At 32.7% G+C, this 15,043-nt stretch overlaps 1 protein-coding gene and 2 long non-coding RNA genes across 3 annotated transcripts; 2 read left to right on the forward strand and 1 right to left on the reverse strand.

Annotated features, from left to right (window-relative positions):
* Positions 1 to 8,398: 8,398 nt before the first annotated feature.
* On the forward strand, positions 8,399 to 11,352 carry LOC142546230 (uncharacterized). Its single transcript, XR_012820436.1, has 3 exons — positions 8,399 to 8,729; positions 8,878 to 10,283; positions 11,156 to 11,352. It is a non-coding gene; the product is annotated as an uncharacterized LOC142546230 (long non-coding RNA).
* Positions 9,079 to 11,990, reverse strand: LOC142546229 (uncharacterized). Its single transcript, XM_075653829.1, has 3 exons — positions 11,794 to 11,990; positions 10,438 to 11,577; positions 9,079 to 10,086 (listed from the first exon to the last, which is right to left on the reverse strand). The coding sequence occupies exons 1-3, from the start codon at positions 11,938 to 11,940 to the stop codon at positions 9,952 to 9,954; spliced, it is 1,422 nt and encodes a 473-aa protein (XP_075509944.1). The 5' UTR covers positions 11,941 to 11,990; the 3' UTR covers positions 9,079 to 9,951.
* LOC142546231 (uncharacterized) lies at positions 11,567 to 12,422 on the forward strand. The gene is made up of 2 exons (XR_012820437.1): positions 11,567 to 11,706; positions 11,812 to 12,422. It is a non-coding gene; the product is annotated as an uncharacterized LOC142546231 (long non-coding RNA).
* Positions 12,423 to 15,043: the final 2,621 nt, after the last annotated feature.

Raw genomic sequence — 15,043 nt, forward strand, 5'->3', positions numbered from 1 at the left:
CTTCAAATATAAAATATAGTTCAAAGCATATAAAGATCAAAATAGATAAAACAATAATCAAGATTCAAAACTAAGTTAATAATTTAACAACACAACACATTCACAACAAAAATGACATTTACACTATTTTATCTTTTTTTTTTTTACTTTCAAACTTCAAACAAAATATTGTAGTAAAAGAAATAAATACTTTAATAAAAGACTAATATAAAAAATAATTAAGAAAAAGATAAGTTTTATTTGTAAGAATAATAATTTTGAAGAGAGTTGTGATATAATGAATGATGACTTCTTTATTTGAATATGTTGTTTACAAATTATTATAATTATAGGCCTAATATTATGGCAAGCGGTTTAGGCAGTGCGGTTCTTGCAAAAAAAATAACCAAACCGCGTATGCGGTGAGGTTTGTGAATAATATTTTTAATCGCGGTTTTTTTAAAATATTATGAAAAATGGTGTGGTGCAATTTGGTTCGGGCGGTTAATAAAAAAATTTGATCACCCATACTTGCCAGTTATGTAAATCATATATGTGATTTTACCTCTGATATCAATTACAAAATTAAACACTTGCTACTTTATAAAATATGACAGAATTATGCAGTGAAGGCAAAACTTAAATCTTTTAAATCCTACTGAAACAATATGATAAGAGCCATGCATGCTTCGTTTTATCTTGAAAAACTTATAATAAACTATATAGATTTAATTGTAGTGAGGTTTCATGTCATCATGTGTTAGGTTTTCGAAACAAATCATGAAATTGATCAACATGTTAATTGTGTTGAAAAATATATTTAAAATGTGTGTATTGAATATTTGAATGTTGAATATTTGAATGTTGAAAATAATAGTTGTAAATATTGAAAATTAGTGTGTGATGATGTAGGTAATGATGTATTTTATTTTTGGATTATTTGTAAAGATTTCCTATAAATAGATCTCTCATTTGTGAAGAAAATCACAATTGAGTAGAGAGAAAAATATTATAAAATGTGTAGTTTGGTAAATTTTGAGAGTTTGAGATTTTTACTTTTTACCATAAATTTTTACTTTTTCACAACACGTTATCAGCACGAAGCTCTAAAAGTCCTCCATCCTTTTCCAAGCTCCAAACAGAAGAAAAAGATAACAAAAGTAATAATATTTATTTTACTGTTATTTATTTATTGTGTATATATTTAATATATAATATAATGTTATTATTAATAATAAAAAAAAATTTTCAAAAACTTGTTATAAATCCTGGGAGGATGTTAAGACGACATCCCACACTCCCGGTAAGGGATACGACAAGTATAAAAGCCTATAAGATTTTTAAATAAAATATCTTATGACACATCATTATAATAATATGATATGATATACATAATTATTTAAATATGTCTAATATTATATACACCATATTATTACCATAAAATTATACAAATACATACATTTATTTTTTTATACACCAACGGTCATAAACGGTAACAAAACGGCTAGTTTTTGCCCGATAAATATGATCTCATAAACACATTCAATCACTCCAACTTTCTCTTCTTCTCTAAAAATTATTCTTCACTAAATTTTCGAAGAAAAAAGAAGATGGCTTTATCAAGGTTATTTTTAATTATTTTGGTTATCATACTCACGAGTCTTTTATTTATCGGAGAATATCATCCTCTTGTGTTTTCTTTATTTTTACAAATGCTTGTACTTGTTGTTTATCCATTACTTTGTATTGCAATATTCATTAACTAATAAAATGCATCGTAATTTTTTTTAGTACCACCATGTCAAATTTGACAAAGCTCGAATTTGTTGCGCTCGACATCACGGGAAAAAATTATATGCCATGGACTCTCGATGTAGAAATGCATCTTGAGTCATTGGGTCTAAGTGAGACAATAAAAGAAAATGGCATATCGACATCACAAGAAAAGGCAAAAGCCATTATATTTTTGCGTCGACATCTTGACGAGGGATTGAAATGTGAATATTTAATTGAAAAAGATCTCATGGCTCTGTGGAAAGGATTGAAAGAAAGATTTGAACATATAAAGGAAGTTATACTTCCGACCGCCCGTGATGAATGGAATATGTTAAGATTCCAAGATTTTAAGAAAGTCAACGATTATAATTCAGCGATGTATCGAATAATCTCGCAGCTAAAATTTTGTGGACATGAGGTCACAGAATCGGAAATGCTTGAAAAAACATTTTCCACGTTTCATGGATCAAATATTACTCTACAGCAACAATATAGAGTACGTGGATTTGCGAGATATTCTGAACTCATCGCCTGTCTTCTTGTGGCGGAAAAAAACAACGAGCTATTAATGAGAAATCATCAGTCCCGACCCACTTGATCAACAACATTTCCAGAAGTAAATGCTGTAAGTAAAAATGAATTTAAACCTGGAAACCAAAATCAAATTCAAAGACAAGGTTTTGGTCGAGGTCGAGGTCGTGGACATGGACGTGGAATTGGCGTGGTCGTGGTCGAGGCCGTGGTTTTGAAAACAATAGAGATAGTTATTTTTATAATTCATCTCAAAAGAGCGTCCCAAACCATCCACAGAAAAGGCATCATGAGAATACAAGTGTTAATGAGAATCACTCAAAAAGATATGAAAGTTCTTGTTTCAGATGTGGTACTCCAGGACATTGGTCCAAAATTTGTCGAGCCCCTGAACACCTTTGTAAACTTTATAAAGAATCATTAAAGGGGAAAGAAAAGGAGACCAACTTCACTGAACGCGGTGACCATTTGAGTGATTCAACTCATTTTGATGCTGGTGATTTTATGAATGATTTCTCTGGAAATGATCAATATGTTGGTGGGATAGAAATGAACAATATTGATGCTACAGATTTTCTCAATGATTTCTCTGAAAATGAACAATATAGTGGTAGAATATAAATGTACAATAATTTATTTTTCATGTATCCATATAGTGTTTTATTGTATAATTATGATATGTGTTATATTTAAATATATATTGCAGTAATTTTATTTCATTGCATATTTTTTTGAAGTTCAAAAAATGAAAAATGCTATGAGCAAAGCTGAAGTTTGCATACCCGATATCCTCCGAGATAAAAGATATTTTTTGGAACTAAAACCAACAAAAACAACGGTGAATACAATATCAGGTCCTGTAGACTTGATTAAAGGATGTGGTAAAGCACAATTTTTGTTACCTAATGGCACAAAATTTTTGATCAATGATGCTTTATATTCACCACAATCGAAAAGAAATTTGTTGAGTTTTAATGATATATATTCCCATGGGTATGATACTCAAACAATGAATGAAGGGAATAAGAAATATATGTGTCTTATCACATATAAATCAGGAAAGAAATATGTGATTGAAAAACTACCAATGCTCCCTACTGGATTGCATTATACACATATAACTCCGATTGAATCAAACATGGTAGTTGATAATTCTTCAATATTAACCAATTGGCATGATCGATTGGGACATCCTGGTTCAACAATGATGCGAAGAATTATAGAAAATACACATGGTCATCCGCTGAAAGACCAGAAGATCTTTCAGAATAATAAGTTTCAATGTAAAGCATGTTCTCTTGGAAAACTTATTATAAGACCATCACCAGCCAAAATCCAAACTAAATCACCAATGTTTCTTGAACGTATTCAGGGTGATATTTGTGGACCAATCCATCCACCATGTGGACCATTCAGATACTTTATGGTATTGATTGATGCCTCCAGCAGATGGTCACATGTATGTTTATTGTCAACTCGAAATGTTGCATTTGCAAGATTACTTGCTCAAATAATAAAATTGAGGAATCAATTTCCCGATTATACAATCAAGAAAATTAGACTTGATAATGCTGGTGAATTTACTTCCCAAACTTTCAATGATTATTGTATGTCTATGGGAATCATTGTTGAGCATCATGTTGCTCATGTACATACACAGAATGGATTGGCTGAATCATTGATTAAACGTCTGCAAATGATTGCTAGACCAATGATTATGAAAACAAAGCTCCCTATTTCTATATGGGGACATGCAATTTTACACGCTGCTTCATTAATTCGCATCAGACCAAGTGCATATCATAAATACTCCCCATTGCAGCTTGCATTTGGTAAAGAACCAGACATTTCTCATTTGAGAATTTTTGGATGTATGGTGTATGTGCCTATTGCACCACCGCAACGAAAGAAAATGGGACCTCAAAGAAAGGTTGGAATTTATATCGGTTATGATAGTCCATCAATCATTCGATATCTTGAACCTCAGACAGGCGACGTGTTCACAGCACGTTTTGCTGATTGTCATTTTAATGAGGAAATCTTCCCAATGTTAGGGGGAGAACAGAAACATACCGAAAAGGAAACTACATGGCATGTATCATCATTGTTACATCTGGATCCAAGAACAAAACAATGTGAAAAAGATGTACAACAAATTGTACACTTGCAAAGAATAGCCAATCAAATACCAGATGCATTCGCTGACACAAAAGGGGTAACTAAATCATATATACATGCTGCAAATGCCCCTGCTCGAATTGAAATTCCAAAGAAACAAATTGAAGATACTCATGATGTCATTAAACGCCTGAAGCGTGGAAGACCAGTTGGTTCCAAGGATAAAAATCCTCGAAAAAGAAAATTTATAGAGAAACACGATAATCACAAAATAAAGAATGATGTTCCTGAAAAAACACATGATGATCACAAAATAGAGAATGATGTTCCTGAAGAAACACATGATGATGAAAATATTCTGTCAGAACCACAAACTGACGAGAATCATGAAATCTCTATCAATTACATTAATACTGGAAAAATATGGAACCGAAAAGATATAGAAGAAATTGATGATATATTTTCTTATAATGTGGCAATCGACATCATAAATGATAATGAAGATCATGAACCAAAATCTTTTGGTGAATGTAAAAATCGGCAGGATTGGATAAAATGGAAAGAAGCCATCCAGGTTGAATTGGATTCGCTAAATAAACGTAATGTTTTTGGACCTATAGTCCTTACACCTGAAGGTGTAAAACATGTTGGATACAAATGGGTTTTTATTCGAAAACGAAATGAGAAAAATAAAATAGTGAGATATAAAGCTCGACTTGTTGCACAAGGTTTTTCTCAAAGGCCTGGAATTGATTATGAAGAATCGTATTCTCCCGTGATGGATGCAATTACGTTTCGGTATTTGATTAGCTTGGTGGTATCTGAAAATTTAGAAATGGGTCTTATGGATGTTGTTACAGCTTACTTATATGGATCACTTGATAGTAATATATATATGAAAATCCCTGAAGGATTTAAGATGCCTGAAGCACAAAGTTCAAAACCCAGAGAATGTTATTCTGTGAAATTACAAAGATCATTATATGAGTTAAAGCAATCTGGTCGAATGTGGTATAATCGACTAAGTGATCACTTGATGAAAAAGGGATATGTAAATAATTCAATATGCCCTTGTGTTTTCATTAAGAAAACAACATCCGGATGCGTAATTATTGCTGTATATGTTGATGATTTAAACATCATTGGAACGAATAAGGAAATTCAAGAAGTTGTGTCATACTTGAAGGAAGAATTTGAAATGAAGGATCTTGGAAAAACCAAGTATTGTCTGGGTTTAAAAATTGAACAAAAAGAATGTGGAATGTTTGTTCACCAGACAAATTATACAGAAAAGATCCTTAAACGTTTTAATATGGATAAATCAAATCTTTTAAGTACTCCAATGGTTGTTAGATCATTAAACATAGAAAAAGATCCATTCCGTCCATGTGAAGAAGATGAAGATATTCTTGGTCCAGAAGTACCATATCTAAGTGCTATCGGTGCCCTTATGTATCTTACAAATTGTACAAGGCCTGATATATCTTTTGCCGTAAATTTGTTGGCAAGATTTAGCACATATCCAACAAAGAGATACTGGAACGGAATTAAACATATATTCCGTTATCTACGAGGAACGACAGACTTGGGACTTTTGTATTCAAAAGATGCTAATCCAAGTATAATTGGTTATGCCGATGCTGGATACTTATCTGATCCACACAAGGCACGTTCCCAAACTGGATATGTTTTTACTCTTGGAGGCACTGCAATTTCTTGGCGTTCACAGAAACAAACGTTCGTAACAACTTCATCAAATCATGCCGAGATTATTGCACTACATGAAGCAAGTCGTGAATGTGTGTGGTTAAAATCAATGACTCAACATATCCAAATCTCATGCGGATTATCATTCGACGAGAATCATGTGATACTATATGAAGATAATGCTGCATATGTTGCTCAAATGAAAGAATGATACATAAAAAACGACAAAACTAAACATATTCCTCCTAAGTTCTTCGCATTCACCAAGGAGCTTGAGAAGAATAAATGTATTGATGTTCGTCACATTCAATCAAGTGAAAATTCATCAGATCTCTTCACAAAGGCGCTTCCTATGTCAATATTCAGAAAGCATATATATAATATAGGGATGCGCAATCTACGAAATTTGTGAAGAATTGTTCGTGTCAACATGAGGGGGAGTTTACGTGACTGCACTCTTTTTCCCTTGCTATGGTTGTTATCCCAATGGGTTTTTCCTAGTAAGGTTTTTAACGAGGCAGTATAAAAACACGTAATGAAGACAATCATTATGATCATCATCACAAGGGGGAGTGTTGAAAAATATATTTAAAATGTGTGTATTGAATATTTGAATGTTGAATATTTGAATGTTGAAAATAAGAGTTGTAAATATTGAAAATTAGTGTGTGTTGATGTAGGTAATGATGTATTTTATTTTTGGATTATTTGTAAAGATTTCCTATAAATAGATCTCTCGTTTGTGAAGAAAATCACAATTGAGTAGAGGGAAAAATATTATAAAGTGTGTAGTTTGGTAAATTTTGAGAGTTTGAGATTTTTACTTTTTACCATAAATTTTTACTTTTTCACAACAAATTGTAAATTATAATTAATAATAAATAGATTTCCTTTCTTGACTTTTATATACAGTGAATGGAACTTAAAAATATGTGTTATTCCATCGTATTCTTTCCCAATTTCACGTGTTCGTATCTTGGCTCAATCAAAGGAATTATTATTTTTTTAAAGGAGTCTAAATTTGATACTTGAATAATTAAATTAATAATTGAACCTGGATGCCCAACAGATTAAATTCCCTGCATGATGTTCCATGGTTCTGGACAAAATGTCAAACTTTAGGGAACAAGGGAACATTGTATTTAGTCAAAAACTATACTTCTATGAAAATAATTATATATCTTTGATTTGCCATTTTATTTCTAACCTCTAGAGATTTTGATAAAAAAGATTAAATTATAGCACAAATAAGTACATGTAGTGAAAAAAAAAAACTAAGGAGGCAAATTAAAGGTTGGAATGCAAAGATTGGAAAATATTTTTGAACGAAAAGTGTTGCTTGATTTCGAAATAAATTGAAATTGAAAGAGTTGAAATTGTGTGACTAAATTGAATCTATATGTTCGAAGTCTCTACGGCACGAGCTTCATTTTAGGACGATTATTTCATCGATCGACGGTAACCGAAAGAAGGGCTATCCGATGAAGTAATCGGAATTGTATCGAGACAAGATTGGGAGATATCAAAGGAAAATGATATCTTGACCAGTTATAGTGACATATATAATTGTAGGTATCGTCGTTATATTGTTCATATTATCAACATTGTTTGACTGGTGTTATTATATGTTTTTTTTATAACTTGGAAATAACCTTCTCAGATTACAAAAAAATAAAAATAAAAAAATGTTTTAATAAGATAAAAATAGCATAAAAACTTGTTTTAGAAAATTTATATCTATACTATAGCTAATATATCATAATAAAATATATATTTTTATTTTTATCTATACTTTTAATTTAAATGATTATATCACATATAGCATAAAAGTATTATAAAAAGATCACTAGAAAAAACTTTCGTGAGATCTCAATTTTGTGTTATGAATCTTCTACTCAACTCAACTCATTAAAATGATTATTTTTTTTATGTCAAAAATATTACTTTTCATTATATTATGGATCGTATCGATTCGTCTCACAAGAAACAATACTCCAAAGATCAATTATGACAAATTTTAATTTCGATATAATTTTGAGTTTTTATACAAAATTATTTGACACATATCTATATATGACGTATCAAGTGTTGCTAATATTGAAGTATTGTTGACAATAATAAATATTGTTGACGTATGAACTATACTAATAATTTTATTCAATTTATCAACTATACTAATAATATTGTTCAACAAGCACGTTATAAATAAAATTATAGCCAAAAAAATTATGTATATATATAATCATTTAATATCGAGTAAACCCATTTATTTAATCCGATTAAAAAAAATCTGCTCAATACCATTTCTGTGTAGTTCGGATTCACCGTCGACCTCAGTTCAGTTCGGATTAAATTGTCATCCCTAAACAACATTAGAGCTTTGAAGGAGACAAAAATCGAAATTGTAGGTCGCAATTTTATTAATGCGCTCCGAATTTCGCCCTTTTTGATCGAAATTGGATGGTTCTGTGATGATATTATGGCGCATTCTGCAATTTTTTCATGGCCCATAATTTCCCCGCCCAATTATCTGCTGCGTAGAAGGATTTTTTTTCCCAGAATATCTTACGAAAATCTCAAGAACTGGTGGTTTTCTCCGGTGCTGCTTCTTCATTGGGGTCAGCATTTTATTGGCTTTGTTTCTGCTCAATTCATGTTTGAAGTTAGATATTGTGCATAATTGTAGCAATGAATATGGAAAGTAAGTGTGTTTGATTCTTTGCTTAAATTTGCTGAGCATTTATCCCTCATCACTGTTTTGATCAGCTGTAGATGATAAAGCTATTGGAAAATATGAGCATAGAAATATAGTTCATTAGATGCAGTTCACGATGGAAATTTGTTGTTCTGTACGAATCCTGTAACTATTCCATCCGAATTTCTGACTTCTTATTGTTAATGGGAATTAGATGAATGCTAAAATATATTTTTGATATCTCAGGTTTTTAGTTTGTGATTCTTTTATGATTACCACCTTTAGTGGATGGATTAGTCTCATTTGTTTTGTATGTTACTCCATCACTGTAAGTCCTTATGAGAAAATTATGGTTTTGGTTCTCATGCTAAACTACATGGAATTGGTCTTTGCTCTTCTGTGTGACTCATGTTACTTATAACAAAGTCGCTGCAAAACTCATTCGTGCTTAAAACAGATTCGCCATTTCACACTGCTACTTTGCAAACTAAATTTCACCGAGGTATTGAATTGTTTTGGATGCTATTCCTATGCACCTAGAATCTTGAATACCATAAATCGAATCCTAATTAGTTCAATTTTTGTTCGATAACATGAGATAAAACTCTCAAGACAGGAAAATACTTGCAATTATATTAATTACTATGAATAATATTTTGGCAAAACATTGTTTGTATGCGATAAAATATATGAAAATTTATAGCTAATAATGCAAAATTAGCTTAAAATAATCTCAAGTGCACCTTGTAAAAATAGCCCGAAAAATATACTGTGAAATTAATAACAATGAAACAAGTTTGAGGCACATTATAACATAAATTAGCCTTTTACCATGGGACTTCTGGTCTGTTCACAGCTTTTTTCAGTTTGAGATATGCTTATTCTAATAAATGCAAATTTTCACATTGGTAGAAGTTTTTTTTTTGTTAATGAACATCCGTAGTGGAAAGGGTAAAACCAGTTAATGTACATTGTACGGCTTGCTACAAGGTTAATGAAAAACAGAACAGATAAGGACTTGTTCTTTGAGTACGTGTTGCTTGGTTGTTTGAAGTTATGAATGTGCAATTGTAAAAAAATATCATGAAAGTGTATCTTTCTTTAGAATATGGATTATATGGATGATTTCTTGCAAGATGTGACTTCTATACTTGTGATCTTTGTATCTCCCTGATAGTATCTGTAATAGTAGAGTCAAATTGCTGGCTTTGAGGATTTTCTGCATAGGCTACATAATAAGCTGCAATGCTAGCTTGTATCCATGCCATTGCCACCCTACTCTGCAATTTATAAGGTAACAATTGGTTAGCAGCTATGACACATAGACACTCCAAAATCGGACCTGTGTTGTGTTGGACTGGACATATCAAGGACAAGAACATGGCTCGAGTACATGTTCGAAGATCAAGAGAACAAAAAACCTTGGACACGGTTGGGAGACAGCTGGGATACTTCTTAATATGTTTGAAAGTTTAAGGTGAGAAGCTTAAAAAGATTAATTTTTTTAGTAATTTCATATACTTGTACATGAACGTGTCATGGTTTCTATGACCGTGCAACAAGGGTTATAACAGTTCTTGATAGTGTAAATACTTATTTCTGCCAACAATATTCAAGACTCGAATCTTTACCATAAAATATCCAGCTAAGAAGGTGTACATAGACACTTCTGTTGCATACTTCTTGTGGATCACTAGTGCCCAAGTACCTCCCACTAGTCCACATATGGATCCTGTTGCCACCCCACACAGGAAACAGAACGAACTTGTGAGGTCAGAATCGATCAACTTTTCCATTCCATGTCTTCTAAACGTATCCCATGCATCCATCGAAGCTTGGACGATCCCTTTGTTGTACACACCTACCTGCACAAATCCCCATCTGTTCCCGTAAGCTACAACCCTTGATGCAAACCCCTTGCAACAACCCGCACACGAGAACATGAACTCATCCACATCTCCGGAAACCGTATTTATTGCTCGAGCTATGCTTCTGATAACAATAAGAAGTGGTACGAGAATGGAGCCCAAGGAAATACTCCCCATTGAATATTTAGCCGTGTTTTTCACTATTGTTTTAAAATCAACTTCTATTCCACATGCAAATTGCATGTATTTGATGTGTGATACCATGACTTGCATTGTGTACTTGACAATCTGCATTGTCCATGTCAAGCTTCCAAGGATTATGAATATGAATATAATATCAATCTTTGTTCCGGTAGCAGTTGCTCCCCCAATGCCAGATACCAAGAAACTTGAAAAAATAGTACTACTGATGATTGTTAATAGTACTGTAGTTTTTACTTTTGGAGGATGATATGCTATACTAACCGTTGCTATCCTGTAGGTTCGATCAAATCGTGGAGTCACCCAACATGCATATAAAGATTGTAACAAGGAAGAAAGTATAGCAATTACAGATGCTGCTAAACTCCCCGGAGTCCCTATTAGGACAAGCAAAATCCCGAATGCACAAGTAAGAAGTGGACTTAGCCAGAATGTGGTCTTAACAGCCCTCGAAGGATTGATGCTTGTGAATTCTTGCCATGCAAACCCTACGATTCCTCCACAAGCTGTCGACGAGAGGACAGGTACGTACCATTTCTTCAGATGGAAATGATGGGTATGGACAGTCGACAAGACACCACGAAGGACAAGAAAGAACACCAGGACAGTGATTAAGAGGAGATGGATGTAGAAAATGTACAGAAATGAGTTGCTGAAAATATTTCCGGCCCTTATCATCTCTGACTCGGCACCATTGATTTCCTGTATTTGCATCCAAAATATTAGTTCATAGATTGACGGAGGAGGTAATAGAAAATCAAGAAACAAAAGCAAAATCCGCATAGGCGGGTGGTGAATCTGCGGGGCCGGAGAGGCATCCATTAGACCGCTGTAAGTGAAAAAAATTCAAATTCCATGTCCTAAATTGTCCTGTTGATTAAAATTTCATGTCATATCCCCGTGGAGAGAGAATAGGACCTTGTTTCTTGATGAAAGGCTGTGGTGTGGATCATAAATCCCGGTTGCTGTGTTATTTACATCTCTCATCTCTGACTTCCTGTCCATGTACTGGCACTTAAAAAGTATGTGTATATACATATATTTTTTCACTAAATTGCTTAGCATCCACGATTCAACGGAGGATGGAAATGGATTTTCTGACTCATTTCAAGGTGAGACTCTAACCCATTTGAAGTCTCCTTCAAGACATTATTTTATGCATGTTTACAGCTGCAACCGTTGTTTATGCACTGACCACACTATTGACCAAGTCCTGCTCCATTATATGTCCTCCATCTTTTAAATACTATTTCTCCATGAACATTATTACCACCCTATTTTCTTTACGTTTTAGTTGGGGGACGGGGTTTTGTTACCGTTGGGCTCGTATCTACTACGTTGCATATCCTTATTGATACGACCAAATCACGTGAAATTACAATTACCATTATGCCCTTTTTTGTGGGTTTTTTGGATTCCTTTAACGTTGTCATAATAACGGTGACATAAATGAAGAGGGCTTCCTCCATCTTACGAGTCTCGTGATGTAGTTGGATGTTCAGATTCCGCAAGAATTACGTCTGGGCTTTGTATTTTTTGGTTAAAGGGAATGAAAAAAGCTATACTTTTTTGGTTAAAGGGGTTTTGTTTATTATTAATGCTTTTGGTTCACCAGTTTCACAGTTAACCTAATGCAGCCTCTCTTTGTTTGTTTGTTTTTTTTAATCTTTTTTCTCTTGGACTCAAGGGTGACATTTAAAACTATGACAAAATTAATTTTAAATATATTATACGGATTTTATTAATCGCAGTCATATATGAAGGGAGTAAGTGGAACACCACTTTCATGAACTATTCAGTACCACAAAAAATTCAATTAATTTCTTTTTCTGCTCATTATAATTATAAAATTTTGATTTGACATCCTTGTCTTAGGATTGATAAATTTAGTTATGTCGAGAAATGTATAGACATTTATATATATTTGAATCATCAAGCACTCGCATATATGTTTTTGTTGAGCGGAAAATTTAAAATTAAGATATCAATTCATCGATCCAAATGTATCGTGGATTTGAATATACATATATAAATATGGTGTTGACATACTTATATTTTTTGGTTAAAGTTGCAGGTATAGATATGGAAAAGACTTTCGCAAAATAATTTTGACCCAACTCAAACTGTAAATGATCTAATGTGATTTAACAAAATATGAGATTTAGTAGGGGAAAACAGAAAAAGGAAAAATGACAGAATTGCATTGTGGGGCCATAAATCTGTCAATATGTCAACTCAATAGAATCTTGTACAAAAATTTAATTAATATCTGAAAATTTAATTAATTATCTGAATATTGATTACGTAGAAAATGAAAATGGTGTTGGTAAAGGATAATGTATTAATAATTTTTTTATATGATCGGTGACAAGTGATATCCAATAATTCTCAACGAAAGTTATGCTCCACGTCCTCGTTCACAATGAATTTCTCCTTATTATGTAAAGGAAATTATATATATTTGTTATTGAATGTTGATAAAATTATTATCAAATTTATATAGAACAAAGTTTATGTAATTGATATTTTATTAACACATATAAACGATAATGTACAACATGAAACGTGAAATATAAATATGAATATGAAGACAACTCGAGCCTGATATTCGAGAATGTATGTTATAGATTAATTTGACATTTCCCCAAGCTGTCCTCTGCTAATTTTTTCAATAAATTTATATAAGATTGATCATCTGCGGTTTTACCAAAGTTAACGTTAGTGATAAATGTACAATACAAATATTTTACAGCTAAAAATAGCCCAATAATTACATGTTGATCGCTCTTCTAATAATAGAATTTATAATTACTTACCAACTAATTAAAGTTATGGTCTCATAAATTCAAATCTCGACATATAGCGACAATGTTTTGGGTACGTCTCTGACTTTAAGATTATAAATGTTTGTGGCTCCCTGTAGTAAGATTTTATCTATGATTCCGGATTTACAAAAATAGACGAAAATTAAAAAGTTAGTATACCAAAATCAAACATTGAAAACTTAAAATTGAACAAGTTAGTGGATAAAAAAATTATTTCTCTTTTATGTATTTTGTCCAAAATCATTTTTGGATGTCGAGCTAAAATAATGTGTAATTTCACTGGACAATGCTAACCTTTTCATTTAATTTCCAACCCGACGTATACGGAATAGGCCACAATGTAAGATTTTTACAATCCATCAATAATTCATTAAAAAGAAAAAGAAATTTGTAAATTTACATATAATTTAGTCATGAGAGGCGTTTTACTAAAGGATGACAATTTAGTTCATTTCGGATTCGCTTGGTCTGTAGGATGTGATAATTAAATGATTAATAATTTGATTGATAAATGGTTGATATGATAAGATATATAATTTGAGGGATATATAAGATCATGTGTGGTGTTAAATTAATGACATGGATAAAATCATGATAAATGTATTAATGACCAAAATACCCTTCATCTTAATATAGATTCGCACAGTCCCCACCAGCCCACGCCAGCCAATGGAGACTTCTTCCAAATCCCTAGAGTTGTTTCTTTCGGCGTTTTTGACGCCGTTTCCGCATGTTGCCCTACCTCAAAGGGTTCGATTTCGATAAACCCACAATTGTATACGTACTTGAAGGAACCATCCAATTGGATTTTCCTTTTTCAGGAATAGAACGAAAAGGGGATTACGAAATAAGAAATTTTTTTTGGGTATTAAGGGTTGCATTGGATTTGTACGATGGTGCTGTATCCGGATGTGCTACACTACGCCTGCATTGCGAAGGGCACCACCGTTTTGGCGGAGTTCAATTCCAGGGACGAGACCCTAGGTGCTCTTGCCGCAAAATGTTTGGAAAAAACACTCCGGCTTTTCATTCCACCTTCTCCCACACCGTCCGCTCCCGCGCCTACTCTTTCTTGATCGAGGACCTTACGTTTATTTCGCGATTTTTGATGTGAAATTGGAGAATTCGGAAGGTTTGGCATTTTTGAAGAGCATGGGAGAGTCTTTTGAGGACGTTTTTAACGGGGATCCGGGGAAAAAGAGGTTGGAGCATTTGAGCTCACATTGTTTTCAAGGTGAATTTGAGCTCACATTGTTTTCTTCAACACCGGTCATTGGCAAGAGTGTACTGATGAAGAAATTAGGAGAATGACGTAAAGAACACATGATTGAAAATTTGATTTT

This window comes from Primulina tabacum, chromosome 5, assembly GCF_025594145.1.
Source record: "Primulina tabacum isolate GXHZ01 chromosome 5, ASM2559414v2, whole genome shotgun sequence".
NCBI lineage: Eukaryota > Viridiplantae > Streptophyta > Magnoliopsida > Lamiales > Gesneriaceae > Primulina > Primulina tabacum.

Bases quoted from the DNA above. Each gene is read 5' to 3' on its own strand.
- LOC142546229 (XM_075653829.1), bottom strand. From the start codon at position 11,940: ATGCTAAGCAATTTAGTGAAAAAATATATGTATATACACATACTTTTT. The intron at 11,578-11,793 runs GTCCTATTCTCT...ATGCAAATACAG, and splicing joins GCCTTTCATCAAGAAACAAG to GAAATCAATGGTGCCGAGTC. The intron at 10,087-10,437 runs GTAAAGATTCGA...TATAAATTGCAG, and splicing joins TCTTAGCTGGATATTTTATG to AGTAGGGTGGCAATGGCATG.